The sequence below is a fragment of the Ursus maritimus genome, unplaced genomic scaffold, assembly GCF_017311325.1.
Source record: "Ursus maritimus isolate PB19 unplaced genomic scaffold, ASM1731132v1 scaffold_6, whole genome shotgun sequence".
NCBI classification, from domain to species: domain Eukaryota; kingdom Metazoa; phylum Chordata; class Mammalia; order Carnivora; family Ursidae; genus Ursus; species Ursus maritimus.
Genome location: NW_024426774.1, coordinates 51,960,729 through 51,978,705, shown reverse-complemented (window position 1 = coordinate 51,978,705; position 17,977 = coordinate 51,960,729). Strand labels below are relative to the sequence as shown.

General features: G+C 35.7%; 1 protein-coding gene across 1 annotated transcript in view; it reads left to right on the top strand.

The window, feature by feature from the left end:
• The window catches only part of APLF (aprataxin and PNKP like factor), an 81,332-nt gene that overhangs the window by 53,896 nt on the left and 9,459 nt on the right, over positions 1-17,977 (top strand). Inside the window, exon 9 of the mRNA XM_008699945.2 lies at positions 17,143-17,189. Coding sequence (XP_008698167.2) covers positions 17,143-17,189 — 47 coding nt within the window. The remainder of the gene's footprint in view (positions 1-17,142; positions 17,190-17,977) is intronic.

Below are 17,977 nucleotides of genomic sequence, written 5' to 3'. Positions count from 1 at the left end.
CTCTCTCGCTGGCTGTTTCTCTCTCTGTCAAATAAATAAATAAAATCTTAAAAAAAACAAAAACAAACATTATTTCATGATCCCAGACTAGGTATTGTTTTCTAGAACAAGATATAAAAAGCAATCACTAATATGGAAAACATTTAATTATTTGACTACATTAAAATTAAGATTTTTTATACATCAGTAGGCACTATTAAGAGAGTGAAGATAAACTACAAAGTGAGAAAAAAAAATTGCAACCACATAACTGACAGTAAACATATATCCAGAATACAGAAAGAATTACGAATTGCTATTGTTTTTCTCTTAGTGACATGTACAGGCTTTTTGTCCAAAGGGAAATGGTGAATTTCCTTATGGTGAATAAACTTAAGAAAAAATACTCAGTATCATGATTAATTAGGAAAATTTCACACACACACACACACCCTTGATGTAACTAATTCCTTGCTCCCGTTTATTCATTCAACAAAATTTTCCAAAGAATCATCAAATGCCAAGTACTGATGAAGCAATGTTGAGTGAGATTACTTGTAGAACAAATGTGTATCTCTCTCTATCTCTCTCTATCTTTTTAGAATAAAACAGCCTTTCACAGCTCGTGGCACAATGGCCATATACCTTTTCATTTTTAGGGAATATTTTAGGGAACTTTTGTAATGCAGAATTTTATACATCTACGTAAGTGGGGGAAATGTAGAACAAGTGCCAATGAAGACACAACTCATTGTCAAATCTTGGCCAATATTGTTTCGTCTATACTTCCTTCTCTTCCACCTACTACCTCTATGCCTAGATTATTTTGAAGTAAACCCTTGATATTGTATCTTTTTATCCCATTTTATTCATAGGTATCTTAGGGTATATCACTAAAAGATAAAGACTTTCTAAAAATATACTATGACACCATTATTAAATAAATATCACTTAGATACTGTCAGGTATCCCAATCCTCTTACAGTTATTTACTTATTTTCTTTCTTTCTTTCTTTTAAATTTTTTTTTCTTTGAATTAGGATCCACTTAAGATCCATATATGGCAAAAGGTGGCCATGTTTCTTAAGTTATTTAATCAATAGGTTCCTCTTCAATTTTTTTTCCTTGCAATGTATTTGTTGAAGAAAGTGACCATTTGTTCTGAGGAGTGTCTGATTGTCTGGATTTTGCTGACTGCATTATCAAATTATGATTCAGTATGTTCTACTATGTTTCCTAATAATTGGTAGTTTGCTAGAGACCTGATCAGATATCAGTTCCAAAACTTATAAAAGTTATCTGGTCCTATGAATATCATGTCCCTCTTAGTCTCTAAAATGCTTCCTGCTGTAAAGTCTGCTTTGTCTAATATTTACAAATGTTTAGAAATTGCTCTAGATATTATTGATTCATAATTTAGTTTCATTGTAGTCATATAACATTTTTTAGAGTTTAAAATTTATTGAGATTTGGTTTTGGTCCAGCAGATGGTCTATTTTTGTCGGACATACTATGTGCACTGAAATATATATTCTGTGATTTGGGGGAATAAGGTTTTGTAAGAGTCAATTTGGGCAGATAGTTTTAGGGTTGTTCATAAATTATCTTTGCTGATTTTTTCTGCAGTTGTTCTATTAGTTACTGAGAAAAGAATGTGAGAATCTCCACTGTAATAAAACCACTGTGAGGTTTGTCTATTCTCGTAATTCTGTCAATTTTTCTTAATGCACCAGCTGTGGTCTGTTCTCAGTGGAAAAGCCATAAAAATGGGAAACTCGCTCAGAGCTGCTCCCTTTTTCCATGTGTGGACTCTCTGCTGATTTCTGCCTGCTTTTGGTAGCTATCCATTTCCTTAAGATGATTGTTTTTATACTTTTAACAGAGTGTAATTGTTACCTGTGGGAGGTTTGGTCTGATATGATCTCCTCTGTCATTACCAGAAATAGAGCTCCTATTTTGCGTGATATAATACAGCTGCTCCACCTTTTGTTGGTTAGTGTTTGTGTGCTAATATTTTTCATCCTTCTGTTTTCAACCTCTGTCCTTATATTTAAAGCATGTCTCTTACAAATGGCATATAACCGGTTCACTGATTTTATTTTTAATCCAGCCTGCTTTTTCAGTGGATTGTTTACTCCAATTACATTTAATACAATCACTGATATTTTAAAGTTTAATTTTGCCATTTTGCTACTATCGTTTTCTATTTGTCCCATATATCCATATATTCCTTGTCCCTTTATTTGTTTTCTGACCTCTTTTGGATCAAACGTTTTTCATTCCATTTTTTCTCCTCCATTAACTTTTTAGTTATATATTCTTTTTTTTCAGTAGTTGTATTTGATTTTAATAGACATCACTGACATGTAACAGTCTACTGTACAGTTGGTTCTTTTACCACTTCCGAAACAGAACAGTAATCTTATATCAGTTTAAGTCCATTTACTTCCTCCTCTGCCCTTTTTAAAAAATATTGCTGTCATATATTTTTACTTTTACACATGTTAACTTGTATGGCATTGCTATTATTTTCTTAGATTTTAAGCATCAGCATTGTCTTATATTTATTGACACATTTATCGTTTTGGGTGGCCTTCTTTTATTTCTGAAGTTTTATTCTTTCATCTGGAGTCATTTTCTTAGGCTTAGGAACTTCTTTTAGTATTTCTTTAGTGAAAATCTTATGGGAAAGGATTCTTTCATCTTTTGCATGTCTGAATATGTCCAGATTGATTGATTGATTGATGGCTCTTTTCACTGGGTATAGAATTCTAGCTTGGCACCTTTGCTTTTTTTCCCATCACTTTAAAGATGTTCCATTGACTCATGCAGCCATAGTTTCTGTTGAAAATTACTTGTTTGTCTTATTGTTGCTTTGAAATTAACATGCCTTTCCTCTGGCCATTTTTAAGATTTTTATCATTGCTTTTTTTTTTTTTTTAAGTAAACTCTACCCTCAACGTGGGGCTCAAACTCACACCCCCAAGATTAAGAGTCTCATGTTCTACCAATTGAGCCAGCCAGGCACCCCTCATTGCTTTTACTTTCAACAGTTTAACTAACATGTGTTTAGGCATGAGTTTTTTGACATTCTTCCTGTTTGGGGTTCACTGAGCTTTTTTGCAGATTGTGGTTTTTGTTAGTTTGAAGAGATCGCTTTGCTATTATCTCATCTCTCAGATATTGTTCTGCCCCATTCTATCTCTTCCCTCATTCTTCTATTAAAATTAGCCATGTTAAGTCTTTTGACCATGTCCCATATGTCTCTTATACATTGTTTTATTCTTTCCATTCTTTTTTTTTTTTTTTTAACCTCTGTGCCTCAGTTTGGACATTTGCTGTTGCTTGTCTTAGAGCTTAGTAATTCTGTCTTCTCATGTGTCTAGGCTGCTGATAAACCTATCCACAGAGTTCATAATTTCAGATACTGCGTTTTATGTATGTTATCTTCCACCAGTGAGCCCCCCCCCCACCTTGTTTGGCAGATAGGGGCTAGTCATCTCTGTCCAGTCAGAGATTTGGATAAGTAATGCCTAGGTTATTACTTTAATAAAACCCAATCTGCCTTTGGTTTGTCCATGTTCCTTTGACATGACTTGTCTAGATTTTTGACAGAAAAGCAGGTCTCTCTCTTCTTGTCTCTTCCCTTTGGATAGTCTGAGCTTAGCCAATTAGCTACTTCCCCTGCCTCCTAAAATATGGCACATTTCTTGAGAGGAGACTAGTTATGTGTTTGTTGCAGATCCTTTCTCCCTAGTGGGACTTCATCTCTGAAACATGACATAAATTAGAGATTTTACCATTTTGAAGTTTCACACACAGACCTTAAACCTCTCATATTCCCCAGGAACTCAGCAGATATTTCTTGGAAAGAATCAGCCTTGTGTTTAGGGTTCTTTTAGTTTTCAGATTGTCATGACAACCACATGAGACCGTGAAAAGCTCTACAGGTTTCTCTTTCCTCAACTAGAGTTCCTCCAGGTGACTCAAATCTTATTCTTCAGCCCACACCAAGAATTGGCAAGGAACTCTAGCAAAGAAAACAGCCAGTGATTGTCAGCTAACGTAGAAAGGGCTTTTTCTTTGTGGAATTTTAGATAATCCAAATTTCTCATTACTCCCACAATTCTGTCATAAAAACAGTTTTCACAGTTTATCAGGGTTTTTTCCTAGTTGTTAAGATATTGGCCTGCCATTATGTCCTGTGTCCTTCCCAGAAGCAAAATCCAAATGTGCTTATTCTTGAGAAGAATGAATGTAAAATACAAAACCTTCCTAAGAATAATCAAATGTCAATACTGTCAAAATAATGTCAAAAATTGCTGCCTCCATGTCGTCAGTCTCTTCAAGAGAGGTGAGAGTAGTGAGTAGTCAAGAGAAATTACTCCAATGCCAGTGACCCACATATGCTAATAGAAACTTTCAGATCTAGATCTAAATATATTTACATATACATAAAGTGTATTTTTTTCATCTGTTGAGCTGCTTGGTGTCTTGGTTGAACTTGGAGATGAAATCTGGAGATTTTTTCCTTTGTTAATTTTAATTACAGTTCAGAGAGACTCTTGGAGAATGTTAAATATGTTCGGTTACTCTGACTACTGTTTTACAAATAAAGGAACGGGAACAAGAAAGGTTAATGAATTGCCTAAGAGTCTAAAGCCAGTGGGATGAAAACCAAGTCTCTTCCCTCCTCCATTCCAGCATTTCTCTGTGGCAGGGCCTGACTCCACCATTGTTATTCATGGCTGGCTGGCTGGCTTGCTTCCTTCCTTCCTTCCTGCCTTCCTTCCTTTCTTTCTTTATTAAGATTTTATTTATTTATTTGAGAGAGAGAGCACTAGCACGGAGGAGGGGCAGAGGGAAAGGAAGAAGCAGACTCCCCCCTGAGCAGGGAGCCTGATGGGGGGCTCAATCCCAGGACCTGGAGATCATGACCTGAGCCAAAGGTAGACGCTTCACTGACTGAGCCACCCAGACACCCTTATTCATGGTTTTCTAAAGTATTAACAGTATTTGTTTTTTATTCAAATGGCAAAGTTAATATTTTGGAGTTTAAAAAAAAAAAAGCTCTAGATGAGTTACTTTGAAGAAATTGTGAATTTTTCAGATCATCAAAACAATAGAAGAAACCTTAGTTATGGAAGCATGATATGTATTTATATACCCTTTCTGGACATAATATTATTATTATTTAGGCAAAAAACATCTAGTAGATATGTCATTGATCATAATATAACACCACTTTAATTTTAGCAATTTACTCTTTAACAATCTTGATTTGCAAGAATATATCATTTTTTAAAAAAGATTTTATTTGAGAGAGGGAGAGAGAGCGAGCATGAATGTGTGCACTATGCAAGCAGTGGAAGGGGCAGAAGCAGACTCCCCACTGAGCAGGGAGGCCACAGTGGGCTCCATCCCAGGATGAAGAATGGGTTGGAAGGTGGGTAACTTTTAGAGGATAAAGAATAAAGAACAAGGAAGAGAAAAATAGAAAATATCTGATTAGCTGGGGCCACAGAGTCACCCTTATTTGAGGTGAGAAAAAACAAAGAAGTAAGTATAGAGCCCAGAGTTGGTGTGGTATTTGGGGATTGGCAGACTGGATATATTGTGTTTTTGGTCAAATAGAGCATTTATAGGGACTTGAAAATTATCTAAGTGTTGGTTTGCTGACATGGCACCCTAGGCAGGAGTGACTCCATCTTGGGACGAGATTTTTATTGCTACAGTGCTAGAATATAAGCCTACTGTATCAGGATGATAAAATGTTCTAATTTGGTTTGCTTAAAAGCAAGTTTTTGTGTAAATGCATGCTAGATTTTTCCTATAGCCACAGAAGAAAAACATTGAAGTCTTGCAGATCATAAAATAACCCACAAAAATCAGCCAGAGATTATTATATTTACAAAAGTAAAAAAATATATATATTCTAAAAGTAGAGCTCTGATAAACCTGTTTTCCATCATGGTTGACACATTTGGAAGGGAGATGAAATTTATGGCTGAAACATTTTTGTTTGCTTTTTATCTTTGAAAATTTGCCTATACAAAACAGGATAAGAATTATTCTCAAGTAAAAACAGTCTCTCAAGTGAAATACTGAGTTGTTTTTTTGTTTGTTTGCTTTTTTGTTTGTTTTTTGGGGTTTTTTTGCTTTCCGGTTTTACCTTCTAATCCCTTGAATGTGTGCAACTCAGTTTCTCTTTTCGAAATATATAGATGATCTCAACTGTGTACAATACACTAAATAATCTCAGTTTTTTACTACGTCAGCTACCTAAATTTATATGATATTGTATTGTATTTCCAAGTATTGCCGTCTATGGTCAAAGCTTTTATCACGATAGAACAAATATGAAAACACCAAAGTACACATATATGGATATATTTCATTTTCGGCCATTCATTCCCATGAGTAAAACAGAAAAACAGATATGAATCACATATTAAATGCATACTATAGTAAAAATAAAGATTCCTAAAACCCGTTTAAGAGGTTGATGTTTAAAAAAGGTATTTAATTCTTAAATTTTATTCTTTTCTAGATTACAGGCATTACTAAAATTTTCTGACATTATACTTTTTTAAGCCTCACAAAATTAAATCAACCTGAAAAAATGGTAATATGAAAGAACTAGTTAATGTTGTCATTTTAAGTATCTTGCCCATTAATAAATCTGATTTATTCCTTTTGTGCCGTACACTATAGTCTATCCGAAGACTTGCTCAGTTTAATGAATTTGATTAGCTTAAGGTACTTGTCTGAATTAGAACATTAGATACTTAATGTCTAATATAACCCAGTGATTGCTGTGCCTGCCTCTGACTCATTCACTTCCTCTGGTGTGTAATAGGATTTTATTCAGTGCATTACTCCTGTTCTTGTTTGTTAAATTAGACACTAACTTTAGAATATGTATACACTAAAATGAATGGAATCCATCTTCAACCATTTTAGTATAAAAATGTAAAGTCAAACTCACATACATTGCCTCGGACTTAAAAACTTAAGGCAGGTATGTATTATGCAAATTAAAATGTTGGTGCCTTGATGTTTTTTGGAAGCCAATGACCTACTTTTTATTTGTTTAATTATAATACCTTCTAAGAGGGATGACGTAAGGAAGTGTATTAGTTATCAACTGTAAGGGCTCTCACTGTAATGAATCTGCAACGTGATCTGTATAGTTGAAAGAACACAGTGTTTTACAGCAAGCATAATTCATTTTTTAAAAAGTGTATTTGATAGTAAGTAAATTCATTATCTTTCATTATTTGCTGATCCAAATTTATAGCTATGATCTAAAATTTTTCGCTATTTCCTTTTTTATTTTTGTATTTATTTATATTTTTTATTTAGGGAGAGAGAGTGCATACACATGTGCACATGAGTCAGCGGGGGTGGAGAAGGAGAGGGAGAGAGAGAAGCTCAAGCAGGCTCCATGCCCAGGTTGGAGCCCAACATGGGGCTTGATCTCAGGACCCTGAGATCATAACCTGCGCTGAAACCAAGAGTCAGTTACTCAGTCGACTGAGCCACCCAGGCACCTCTCCTCTTTTATTTTTTGAAAAGTGTTCCAAATTATTGCAATATTATCTTAATTGATCATATGTGCAGATGCACACTTCAAACCAGAAGGTACTGATTTTTGGGAGCTGTTTCATAAAAATTAGGAATGTGTGTTTAACTTTAATCCATATTATTGTATTTGAGGCAAAAAGGCTTTAATAGGGAAACTGTAGTTGTCTGGTAGTTGAGATTCCCAGAATCAATCATGTGAGGCCATCAATCATTTTTTTTTAAAGATTTTATTTGTTTATTTATTTATCAGAGAGAGAGCAAGAGAGCGAGAGAGCACAAGCAGGGGAAGTGGCAGGCAGAGGGAGAAGCAGCTCCCCGCTGAGCAGGGAGCCCGATGTGGGGCTTAATCCCAGGACCTGGGATCATGACCTAAGCCGAAGGCAGATACTTAACCAACTGAGCCACCCAAGTGTCCCAGTCATTTTATTTATAGTTAAGAGTAACCAAAGTTGTTAGAATCTTAATCCATTTTTATAGGTCTGCATATAGAGGAAGTAGCCTATCATTGTCTGCCATGATTGCAGTTCTTTAATCATGTGTAAGAATATCATCTTAGAAGAACTTATCTTAGACTACATACACAGGCTTAGCTATGCGGTTTTACATAAGACTTGGCTATAATTTTTTTTAAACTTCATTTAGAAATAGTAGTAACGGGGGCGCCTGGGTAGCGCAGTCGTTAAGCGTCTGCCTTCGGCTCAGGGCGTGATCCCGCGATTCCGGGATCGAGTCCCACATTGGGCTCCTCCGGTGGGAGCCTGCTTCTTCCTCTCCCACTCCCCCTGCTTGTGTTCCCTCTCTCGCTGGCTATCTCTCTGTCACATAAATAGATAAAATCTTTAAAAAAAAAAAAAAAAAGAAATAGTAGTAACGACATCAATTATGTTTATGTAGCCTTGAAAAAAATGTATTGGAATGTCTTTTATGGTTTTGTTTTTCTTACTCCTTTATTTGCATATTTGAATATGCATCTATTTTCATAATGAGAAATTTGATTATTTTTGTTACGTTTAGTATTAATTGCATGTATAAAAGAAGTTTCAGAGTTCTTTTGGCATGGATAGTAAATGTAATGATGTTCAATTAACAAATTGGCTACTTTCTATTATCTTATGCTGGTTTACTCTTTTATTATTTAATAAAGACCATATTTACTAAGTCTTCTTTTTCCTCTAAAATTTGAAACTTAGATATTTGATAACATAGGATTCATGTTTTTGCTTTAGGTTTTAAAATAGATGTTGAGGGGCGCCTGGGTGGCACAGCGGTTAAAGCGTCTGCCTTCAGCTCAGGGCGTGATCCCGGCGTTACGGGATTGAGCCCCACATCAGGCTCCTCCGCTATGAGCCTGCGTCTTCCTCTCCCACTCCCCCTGCTTGTGTTCCCTCTCTCTCTGGCTGTCTCTATCTCTGTCGAATAAATAAATAAAATCTTTAAAAAAATAAAATAAAATAAAATAGATGTTGACTTTCAAAAATGCAAGATAAATTATTTTGTGATAAAAACAAAAATATAGTATGATCGCTTATTTACTGAGCAAATATTGAGCATCCAACATGCTAGTCACTATTATAGCTGATGTAAAATAGTACTTCAGGTTCACTTAAAATTTTGGGTGTTAAGTTTTGGTATTAAGTTACTAAATCTTTGGAATTAAACAAAAATAAAAAGTATGATTCTGTTCTTGTTACCATTGCCTAGTTAATCCTTAGGTAGCTCTTTATGGTAGAGAGATAAAGTGTTTTTAAGTCGGCAGCCTTGGGTTCTAGATGGTTGTACTGACTCTGTAGCATGACTTTGCTTGTCATTTGATTTTCCTGGGCTTCAATTCCTCATGAAAACATGGGAAACGCAGAGATTGGATCATTTGTGTTCCAGGGTCCTACACTCATAATGGCAATATCCAGGGCAGAGAGCAATTTATTCATGTCCATAAAGCCAGACTGGTTATATTCCTGGCCTATTCTTCCTTAGCCTTCTTTGCTGCCTCCTCTTTTTCCCTACCTGTAATGATCACCGAGCCACAGGGCTCAGCTCCCTGAGTGAGGCCCTTCTCTATTCTGTTCTTATTCCTGAGGGCATCTGATTCAATTAAGTGGTTCCAGACTCATACACTTGGTTGTAAAATAGGTAATTCAAACTTAATACATCTGAAACAGAACTCTGTATTTTTCTCATGAAACCAGCTTTTTCCCAAGTGTTCTCCCCCTGTGTAAATGACTTCACCATTCACACAGTGTTTAGGCCCCAAACCTAGAAAGAGCCTTGATTTTTCTCTTTTCTTCACATCACTCATTCAGTCCATCAGTAGTCCTTGCCATTTCATCTTTGAAAATATATTAGGACCCTGACCACTTCTCTCTTCCCTTACCTCTACCATTTTAGTCATAACCACTACCTCTTACCTCTGAAGTACTGCAGGAGCTTCTTAACTGATACCCTTGTTTTTCCTCTTGCCCTCCTGTGATTCATTTTCTGTAAGCAACCAGAATAATTCTCTAAAATTAAGTGGTATCATGTTTTCTTAATCAAAATCTCCCAATACTTTCCTACAAAATTCCATTCCATAGCTTACAAGTCCTTCTCTGACTTCATTTCCTACTGTTTTATTTCTCATTCATTCTCTTTGAGCTGTACAAATCTGTGTGTTTTTCCAAATACTGTAGCTTGTTTCCTACCTCTGGGCCTTAGCAAATTTATAGACATTTTCTATTTCCTCTTCCTGGAGTGTTCTTCCTTCGGATATGTATTTATTCTAATACCAATATCATTAAAATCAGAATTTTTTTTGAAAATGTGTATTTTAAAATATAACAGCTCCTGAAACCCTGGTGTGGTTATGGGTATATAGTTTTATGTTTAGAAACCCAAGATTACCATTAATAATTATTAGTATTGTAAAAAAAAAAAAAACTCAGAAAGGATTTTGAGGCCTGCTAAGTTACAGAAAATGCCATTTGTGAAAAAAATGGATGTAAATCTTCTATGAATGAACTCTGAGTAAGTATTTCCATTCATTATTATGAAAAAGTCCTGGGTAGAATTTGGCATTATCCTTGAAAGTTATTTCAAATGCTTATATGCCCCCAAAGAGCTGCACAAAACTGCCACTTAGCCTTAACCCAGGGTTATATGAAAAAGACATTCTGCCTTGTTATGAAATGACTGATTTTTGAAAATGAGATATGCACAGGTGAATGTTAGAAAATATGCCATAGGGATGCCTGGGTGGCTCAGTCGGTTAAGCATTTGCCTTCAGCTCAGGTCATGATCCAGACGTCCTAGGATCAAGTCCTGCATCAGGCTCCCTGGTCAGCAGGGAGTCTGCTTCTCCTTCTTCCTGCCTCTCCCCCTGCTTGTGCGCACGTGCTCTCTCCCTCTCTCTGTCTCTGACAAATAAAAAATCTTAAAAAAAAAGAAAATATTCCATAAATATGTGACGTATGATGGGGAAAATATTCAATCGTAATAAAATGTATTATTAAAAACAAAATTCAGTTATTTAGTATTAATTGGCAATTACTTATTTTGCCGTATTTTATTATTTAATAGACTTTTTTAATTTATTTTTTTTCAGTCCACATGCACTTTTTAATTGGCAATTACTTTTACTGGCACACAGAGTTTCCAAACATAGTTGGCTATCTTAAAGTAAAATTAATTTCTGTTTCTATAAAAATAGCTGACACATGGAATATACTTAATAGCCCACAAGTGTTTATACGTATTACTTCATTTAACCCTTGGAACAACCCTGTGTGAGCTAAGCAGTATTATCCCTGCTTCACAGATGAATAAATGGTGACTTGGTTTATAGGACTTGCCATGAATCACACAACCAGTAAAAGGTATAGTTTGAATTCATAATCAGCTCTTCTGATCCTGAAACCTGAGCCCCTTCCATAGCAATGCCAGTGATCCAAAGTTCAACCAGCCAGATGAGAACAGATCTAAGACATAGTGGCATCTGTCTCTTAAGCATTTGTGAAGGACTCTGTGTTCCTTGCATGATTGATTGACTAGAGCTAAGCGTCTGGCCAGTCAGTATCTCAGGAACCTGACTGCAATGGAGTCTGCTTAATATGATTGTTACATTTTCACTGTTTCCTGGGGAAGTAATATGAATTGTTAATGGCAGGAAATTCTAACATGTTTTAGTCTTAGGTTTGCATAAAAAGATTCAGTGAGTACTTTGATTATTAACTTTGTAAGTGTAAATACAAAGCAGTTTCAGAACATTGGCAGTCTTTTCAACCTAATGAGAATAGGCATTCTCTGGCATATTTCCAGTAGAAAAACTGCCTTTCAAAGGATAGCGTTCAAAGGATGGTTCTGAGAACATCAGGATCTGTGGATTAGGATTACTATAAAAATATTAAGTGTTAACATGAACTCAAACACACTTATTACCAGTCTAGAAATTACTAGAAACTGCTTTTTGTGCTCCAGCCAATGAGAATTTTAAACTTCAGTTTGTATTGAAAATATTGACAATATTTTGTCAAGTTCCTTTCAACAGTTATTTTAAGAAATAATAGTAAAGTTAGCAAAAACAGTTTCTTTTTTTTCTTATTAAATAGGAAAATATAAAATATTCCACCATTTTGGAAACTCATGTAAAGCTTAATTTAAAAAAACTTTTTACCTTAAAAAAAATCTCCATTCTAATAGATAAATGTGTTAGAACTAACAGATGAATGCTGCCTTGTGAAAGGTGCTATAAAAGATGTTAAAAGTTGCAGGGAAAACTCCATGGCTTCTAGTTCTAGTGGCTCATTTGACAGGATAGAAATAATACACACACACACACATATTTGTGTTGAAAATTTAGATGACACTATAAGAAATTATGTAGTGAGTACCAAGTAGTAGATACGGACAATATATTCGAGAGCTGTGTCCCAGTGATTATCAGAATTGCCTTCCTAAAGGAGGTATGATTTAAACTTAGGCAGTATATAGTAGGAAGAATATTCTTGGCAAAAAGGCTGTGAGCAAGTACCTACTGATGGCAAAGAATCAAAAACCACTCTCCCGGAGTAGAAACGAAGGCTTGGAACTGCAAATAAAGATTGGAACTGAGATTATGGGGCACCTTGAAGAAGGACATAATTTAAGAATTTAAGATTCAGAATACTGATTTTTTTAAAAACATTTAAATTGCTACATAAACAAAATGTGTCTAAAATTTATCTTTATTTCGAGTATGTGCTTTTGCATGTGATATATTTTCTTTTCTTTTTTGGCTCATTTTCCTATTGAAGTCTGTCTATTCTGAGAGTTATACTTAACAACAAAGAAAATATACTTGGAAATACATCCTAAAGTTCATAAACAGAAAACTTTTGAACTTGTCACAGAAGGTATTTTTTCTTCATTTTCAAGCAAAAACTGTACTGATAATAATACTTTTGTTTAAAATTGGAAATTTGGCCTCTAAATGTGGAAAAGTACCAAATCGACTAGTTTCGTCTGGTTTCCATTACAGTCTTACACTTGTCTTTTTTTATTTTATTTTAAGATTTTGTTTATTCAGTTGACACAGAGAGAGCACAAGCAGAAGGAGCAGCAGGCAGAGCTAAAAGCAGGCTCCCTGCCAAGCCGGGAGGCTGATGTGGGGCTCAGTCCCAGGACCCTGGGATCATGACCTGAGCCAAAGGCAGATGCTTAACTGACTGAGCCACCCAGGACCCCTACACTTGTCTTTTTATGAAAATAGCAAGTTCTTCTAGGATAGGATGGAAACTATTATCAGAGCCTCAAAGAAACACTCCCCCTCCTCTAAGGCGGATGAAGATCTGTCCATGGAGCTGAAAATTTTTTCCTTTTCTGAGTACAAAATTTCAAAATACACTTTACTACTCTTCCTTTTGGGAATATATAGGTGTAAAACTTTTTTCCTTATCTTTTATTCTGAAGTGGTTTCCCTTTTTCTTAGGCAGTATTATACAGGTGGGGTTTGTGAGCGCCATTGTGGATGTGTTTCAAGATAATAGAGAAGGGGGATCACCTTCTGCAACCTTAAGGTTGAATCAGTACCCCCTCCCTCACCCCATTTGCCTTTAAAAACTGTTATTCTCACTTTCAGTCTCTCTGGTGCTGACATCTGTTATCAGCAGTCTTTTAACTGGTATTTGATGTATAAACTACTTGAGTCTCTGTTACAAACTCCTTGGTTCCATTTCTGTACTTTTTTTTCTTTTTTGAGTGTAGTTGACACACAATGTTACATTCGTTTCAGGTGTACAACATAGTGATTCAACAAGTTTATATACTATGCTGTGCTGACCACAAGTGTGTCTACCATCTGTCACCATACAAGCTATTACAATATCCTTGACTATATTCCCTATGTTGTGCCTTTTATTCCTGTGACTTAGTCATTCCGTAGCCAGAAGCCTGGATTTCCCACTCTCCTTCACCCATTTTCCCCATCCTCCCACTCTCCTCCCTTCTGGCACCCATCAGTTTGTTCTCTGTATTTGCAGGTCTGATTCTGCTTTTGTTTGTTTGTTTGTTTATTCCTTTGGGTTTTTTCAGATTCTACATATGAGTGAAATCATACAGTATTTGTCTTTCTCAATCTGACTTATTTCATTTAGCATAATATCCTCTAGGGCTTTCCATGTTGTTGCAAATGGCATGATCTCATCCTTTTTTATGGCCATATAATATTACACACAGACACACACACACACACACACACACACACACACACACACCCCCATATCTTCCTTATTCATTTGTTTATTGATGGACTCATAGGTTACTTCCATATCTTGGCAATTATAAATAAAGCTACAGTAAACAAAGGGGTTTATATATCCTTTCAAATTAGTGGTGTTTTTTTTTTTTTTAAGATTTTATTTGTTTATTTGAAAGAGAGAGAGACAGCCAGTGAAAAAGGGAACACAAGCAGGGGGAGTGGGAGAGGAAGAAGCAGGCTCCTGCTGAGCGGGGAGCCCGATGCAGGGCTTGATCCTAGGACCCTGAGATCATGCCCTGAGCTGAAGGCAGACGCTTAACGACTGAGCCACCCAGGCGCCCCATGTTTTTGTTTTCTTTGGGTAAATATCCAGTGGTACAATTATTGGATCATATGGTATTTTTATTTTTAATTTTTTAGGAACTTCCATGCTGTTTTCCACAGTGGCTGTACCAATTCACATTTCCACCAACAGTGCACAAAAGTTCCTTTTTCTCCACATCCTCACCAACACTTGTTATTTGTTTTGTTGATTTTAGCCATTCTGACAGGTGTAAGATGATATCTCATTGTGGATTTGACTTGCAGTTGCTTGATGATTAGTGATGGTGAGCATCTTTTCATGGTCTGTTGGCCATGTCTTCACTGGAAAAATTCTATTCAGGTCCTCTGTCTATTTCTGTACTTAATTTTAAAGACGGACATTCACTTACTTGAGACTTTCTAAAAGCAGCTTTTGAAAGAGGCTTTAGTAGCAAACAATTAAGACCATATTTAACTGTTCAATACATTTTTTCTTAATTATTAAGGGCAAAGTGGGGAAAGTTAGGACTGCTTGGAACCTAAAAAAATACATATATTAAAAAGAAGGAGAAAAAGGTTTTAAATCTCAGAAGACTATAACTAGTAATGATAATAACAACAATGTGGCATCTGTATGGAATTGTTAACACTTGAAGAATCTCAGCAAAGGTATATGGAATTTCAGTGTACCAATCTTGCTACTTTTCAGTAGGTTTGGCATTTTTTTCAAAACAAAGAGCTAGCGGTGTATTTAATTTTACCATACTCACACAAAAAAGATTTTTTAAAAGGTTACCAAAAATACTCTCAAATGACCAACAGTCTTTCTAGGTTATCGATGAAGAATGACTTTGGTATTAATGTCCCTCTTGTTTCTGTTCCTCCTCCCCTGACGTCCAGCATTAATTGCATTTTCATAAAGACTGAATTAAACAAGTCAGTGAGCTGGGCTGGCATGTTCAGTCTTCCCATAGATTATCCCTGTGGCTTTGTTCATGTGCAGTTCTCTTGGCCACATTGAAGTTGTCCAGTTTCTTTCTCTCAACTTTGAAGTGTCTTTTCCATTAAAAGGTCAGATTTGGGTTAATTATCCCAAATACACAATCTTTTGTAGAATCTTTTTTCCACTTTTCAAAACTGTTGAGTTATGGCCCTAATTAACAGTGTGGTTCCAGTCTTGTACTGTGTGTTAATGCTCGCAGAATACGAAAAGTGATCCCCAAAAGAAGAGATATTTGCAATAAGAAATGTCACTGATACCTGACATAGAGCCTGACGTGTAATTAGTGCCGCATGACCATTTACTGAACCAATGATGGATGTGTCAGTGGCTAACATTAATTACAACCTATCCTGCCCTTAGACTAAGGACTTGCTCTGTATTCTTCAGAAATCTTCGCAACAGCGTCGTATGAGCTGTGTACCTCAGCACATACCTATTGTCAATGTACCCCAGCTCTCCTGTGTTAATCCCCCAAGAGGGGTACCCATCAAGTGGGTCATGATCGACCAGTTACTACTTTGGATTTTTGCTGCCTGAGCAGTTTTGCATTATCTGGAGAATGTCATTCATACACACACACACACACACACACACACACACACACATACATACATATATATGACATATATGTCATATATATATGGCATGTCCCAACATTCATTTAATAAAATAATAGAAGAGATCATAGGTACATATAATCAAAAATAGATATCCAAACAGTAGTTTCTATTTGACTTTGGAATATGTCATATAAATTTCTCAATGCAAATTGACTTTTCTGTTTTCTCCTAACAATTGGGGATTTTTAGAGACATGACTTAGATGCTTTTGTCTTGGATTCAAGAAGACTGTAAAAAAAGTATCCTTTTAGACATTATAAACACATACATACACATTTTTGATATTTTGTGTTCTGTGTTTTTTACACTATTATACATTGTATTTTTATATATGTGATAAATGGCATTGACATTTTAGAAATACAATATGTTATATTTTGGGAATATGATATATTGTACTTCATCTCATACTGTTTTTCTCCATAAGTCATGAGGGAAAAACTTTTGTCTGGTTCACCAGTATATCTTTGCATCTAGAAATATTCCTGGCATGTAATAGGCACTTAGTAAATGTTGTAACTAAAAAGCAAATGCTTTGGGGGCGCATGGGTGGCTCAAGTCGGTTAAGCGTCTGTCTTTGGCTCAGGTCTTAATTCCAGGGTCCTGGGATCGAGCCCCATGTCGGGCTCCCTGCTTAGTGGGGAGCCTGCTTCTCCCTCTCCCTCTGCCTTTCCCCTGGCTCATGCTCTCTCTCACTCAAATAAATAAATTTTTAAAAATAAAAAAAAAAAGCAGATGCTTTGTACAGATGGTGACTATAGTTAACAACAACAACAAAATGCTTTTCAATAACAGGCTTATTGGGACCTAATTTTATTTGTAGGTTAGTGAGTGTTCTAGTTTATTTTTTGTTGTTGTTGTTCTAGTTTAATTTAAATAGTCCTACTAATTTTTAGTGATTGGAAAACTAGATCTTATTTTTGGTTTCTCCTTTTTTTTTTTAGGAAGAATCCCCAGCACAAGATAGAATACAGACATAGTGCACTTCCAGGTAAGTAATTTTACTCCAGGAAACAAAATGAAATCTTCGAATGAGTCTCTTGTTAAACTTACATACAATTTCCAGTTTTGTGAATTTTTTTATGTCTGCTTCTATGAATTTTCTGATTTTAATGATTTTTCTTAGATTAAAAAAAGTGGTAAATTTTTTATATACCAAATGTTTTCTACACTCATTGCACAATATATAGTTATCCTTGTATCTTTTAGAATTCTTTCGTTGGCCAGTATCCGAAAACAAAATCTCAAACTAGCCTAAGTGATAATGAGAACTTACTGACTTCTTTAAGTGAAAAATCCAGAAGTGGTGATGAATTTAGACAAGATTTACTGTTTTGACTCATTAGTAATGTCAATAATGTCACCAGTGACCCAATTTCCTTTCATCATTCTGTCTTTAGAGGAGTCATTATCATCCTAAGACTGGCTCTTCCCCCCACAAAGGGACTATATGCATCCTTATTCAGCACCCATGTTTACATCTCAGGAGAGAGAGGATGAACAGCTTTAGTTCTCACTATTCCTAGGAAAAATCATGAAATTCACTTCTTTTACTGGTTTAGATCATATTCTTACTCTTGAATGAATCACAAGGACTACTGATGAGCTTGTACCACCCCTGGAACTAGGGTAGGGTCACCTTCTCCAGAACCACAGAGATCCCTGACAGAAACTAAAGTTTTGGGGAAAAGAGAGGGAGGGAGGACAGATACCAGAGAAGAAACCATCAAATGTCCTTCGGTCCTAGGTGGAGGCATCCATTCTGCCTTCTCTTTCCCT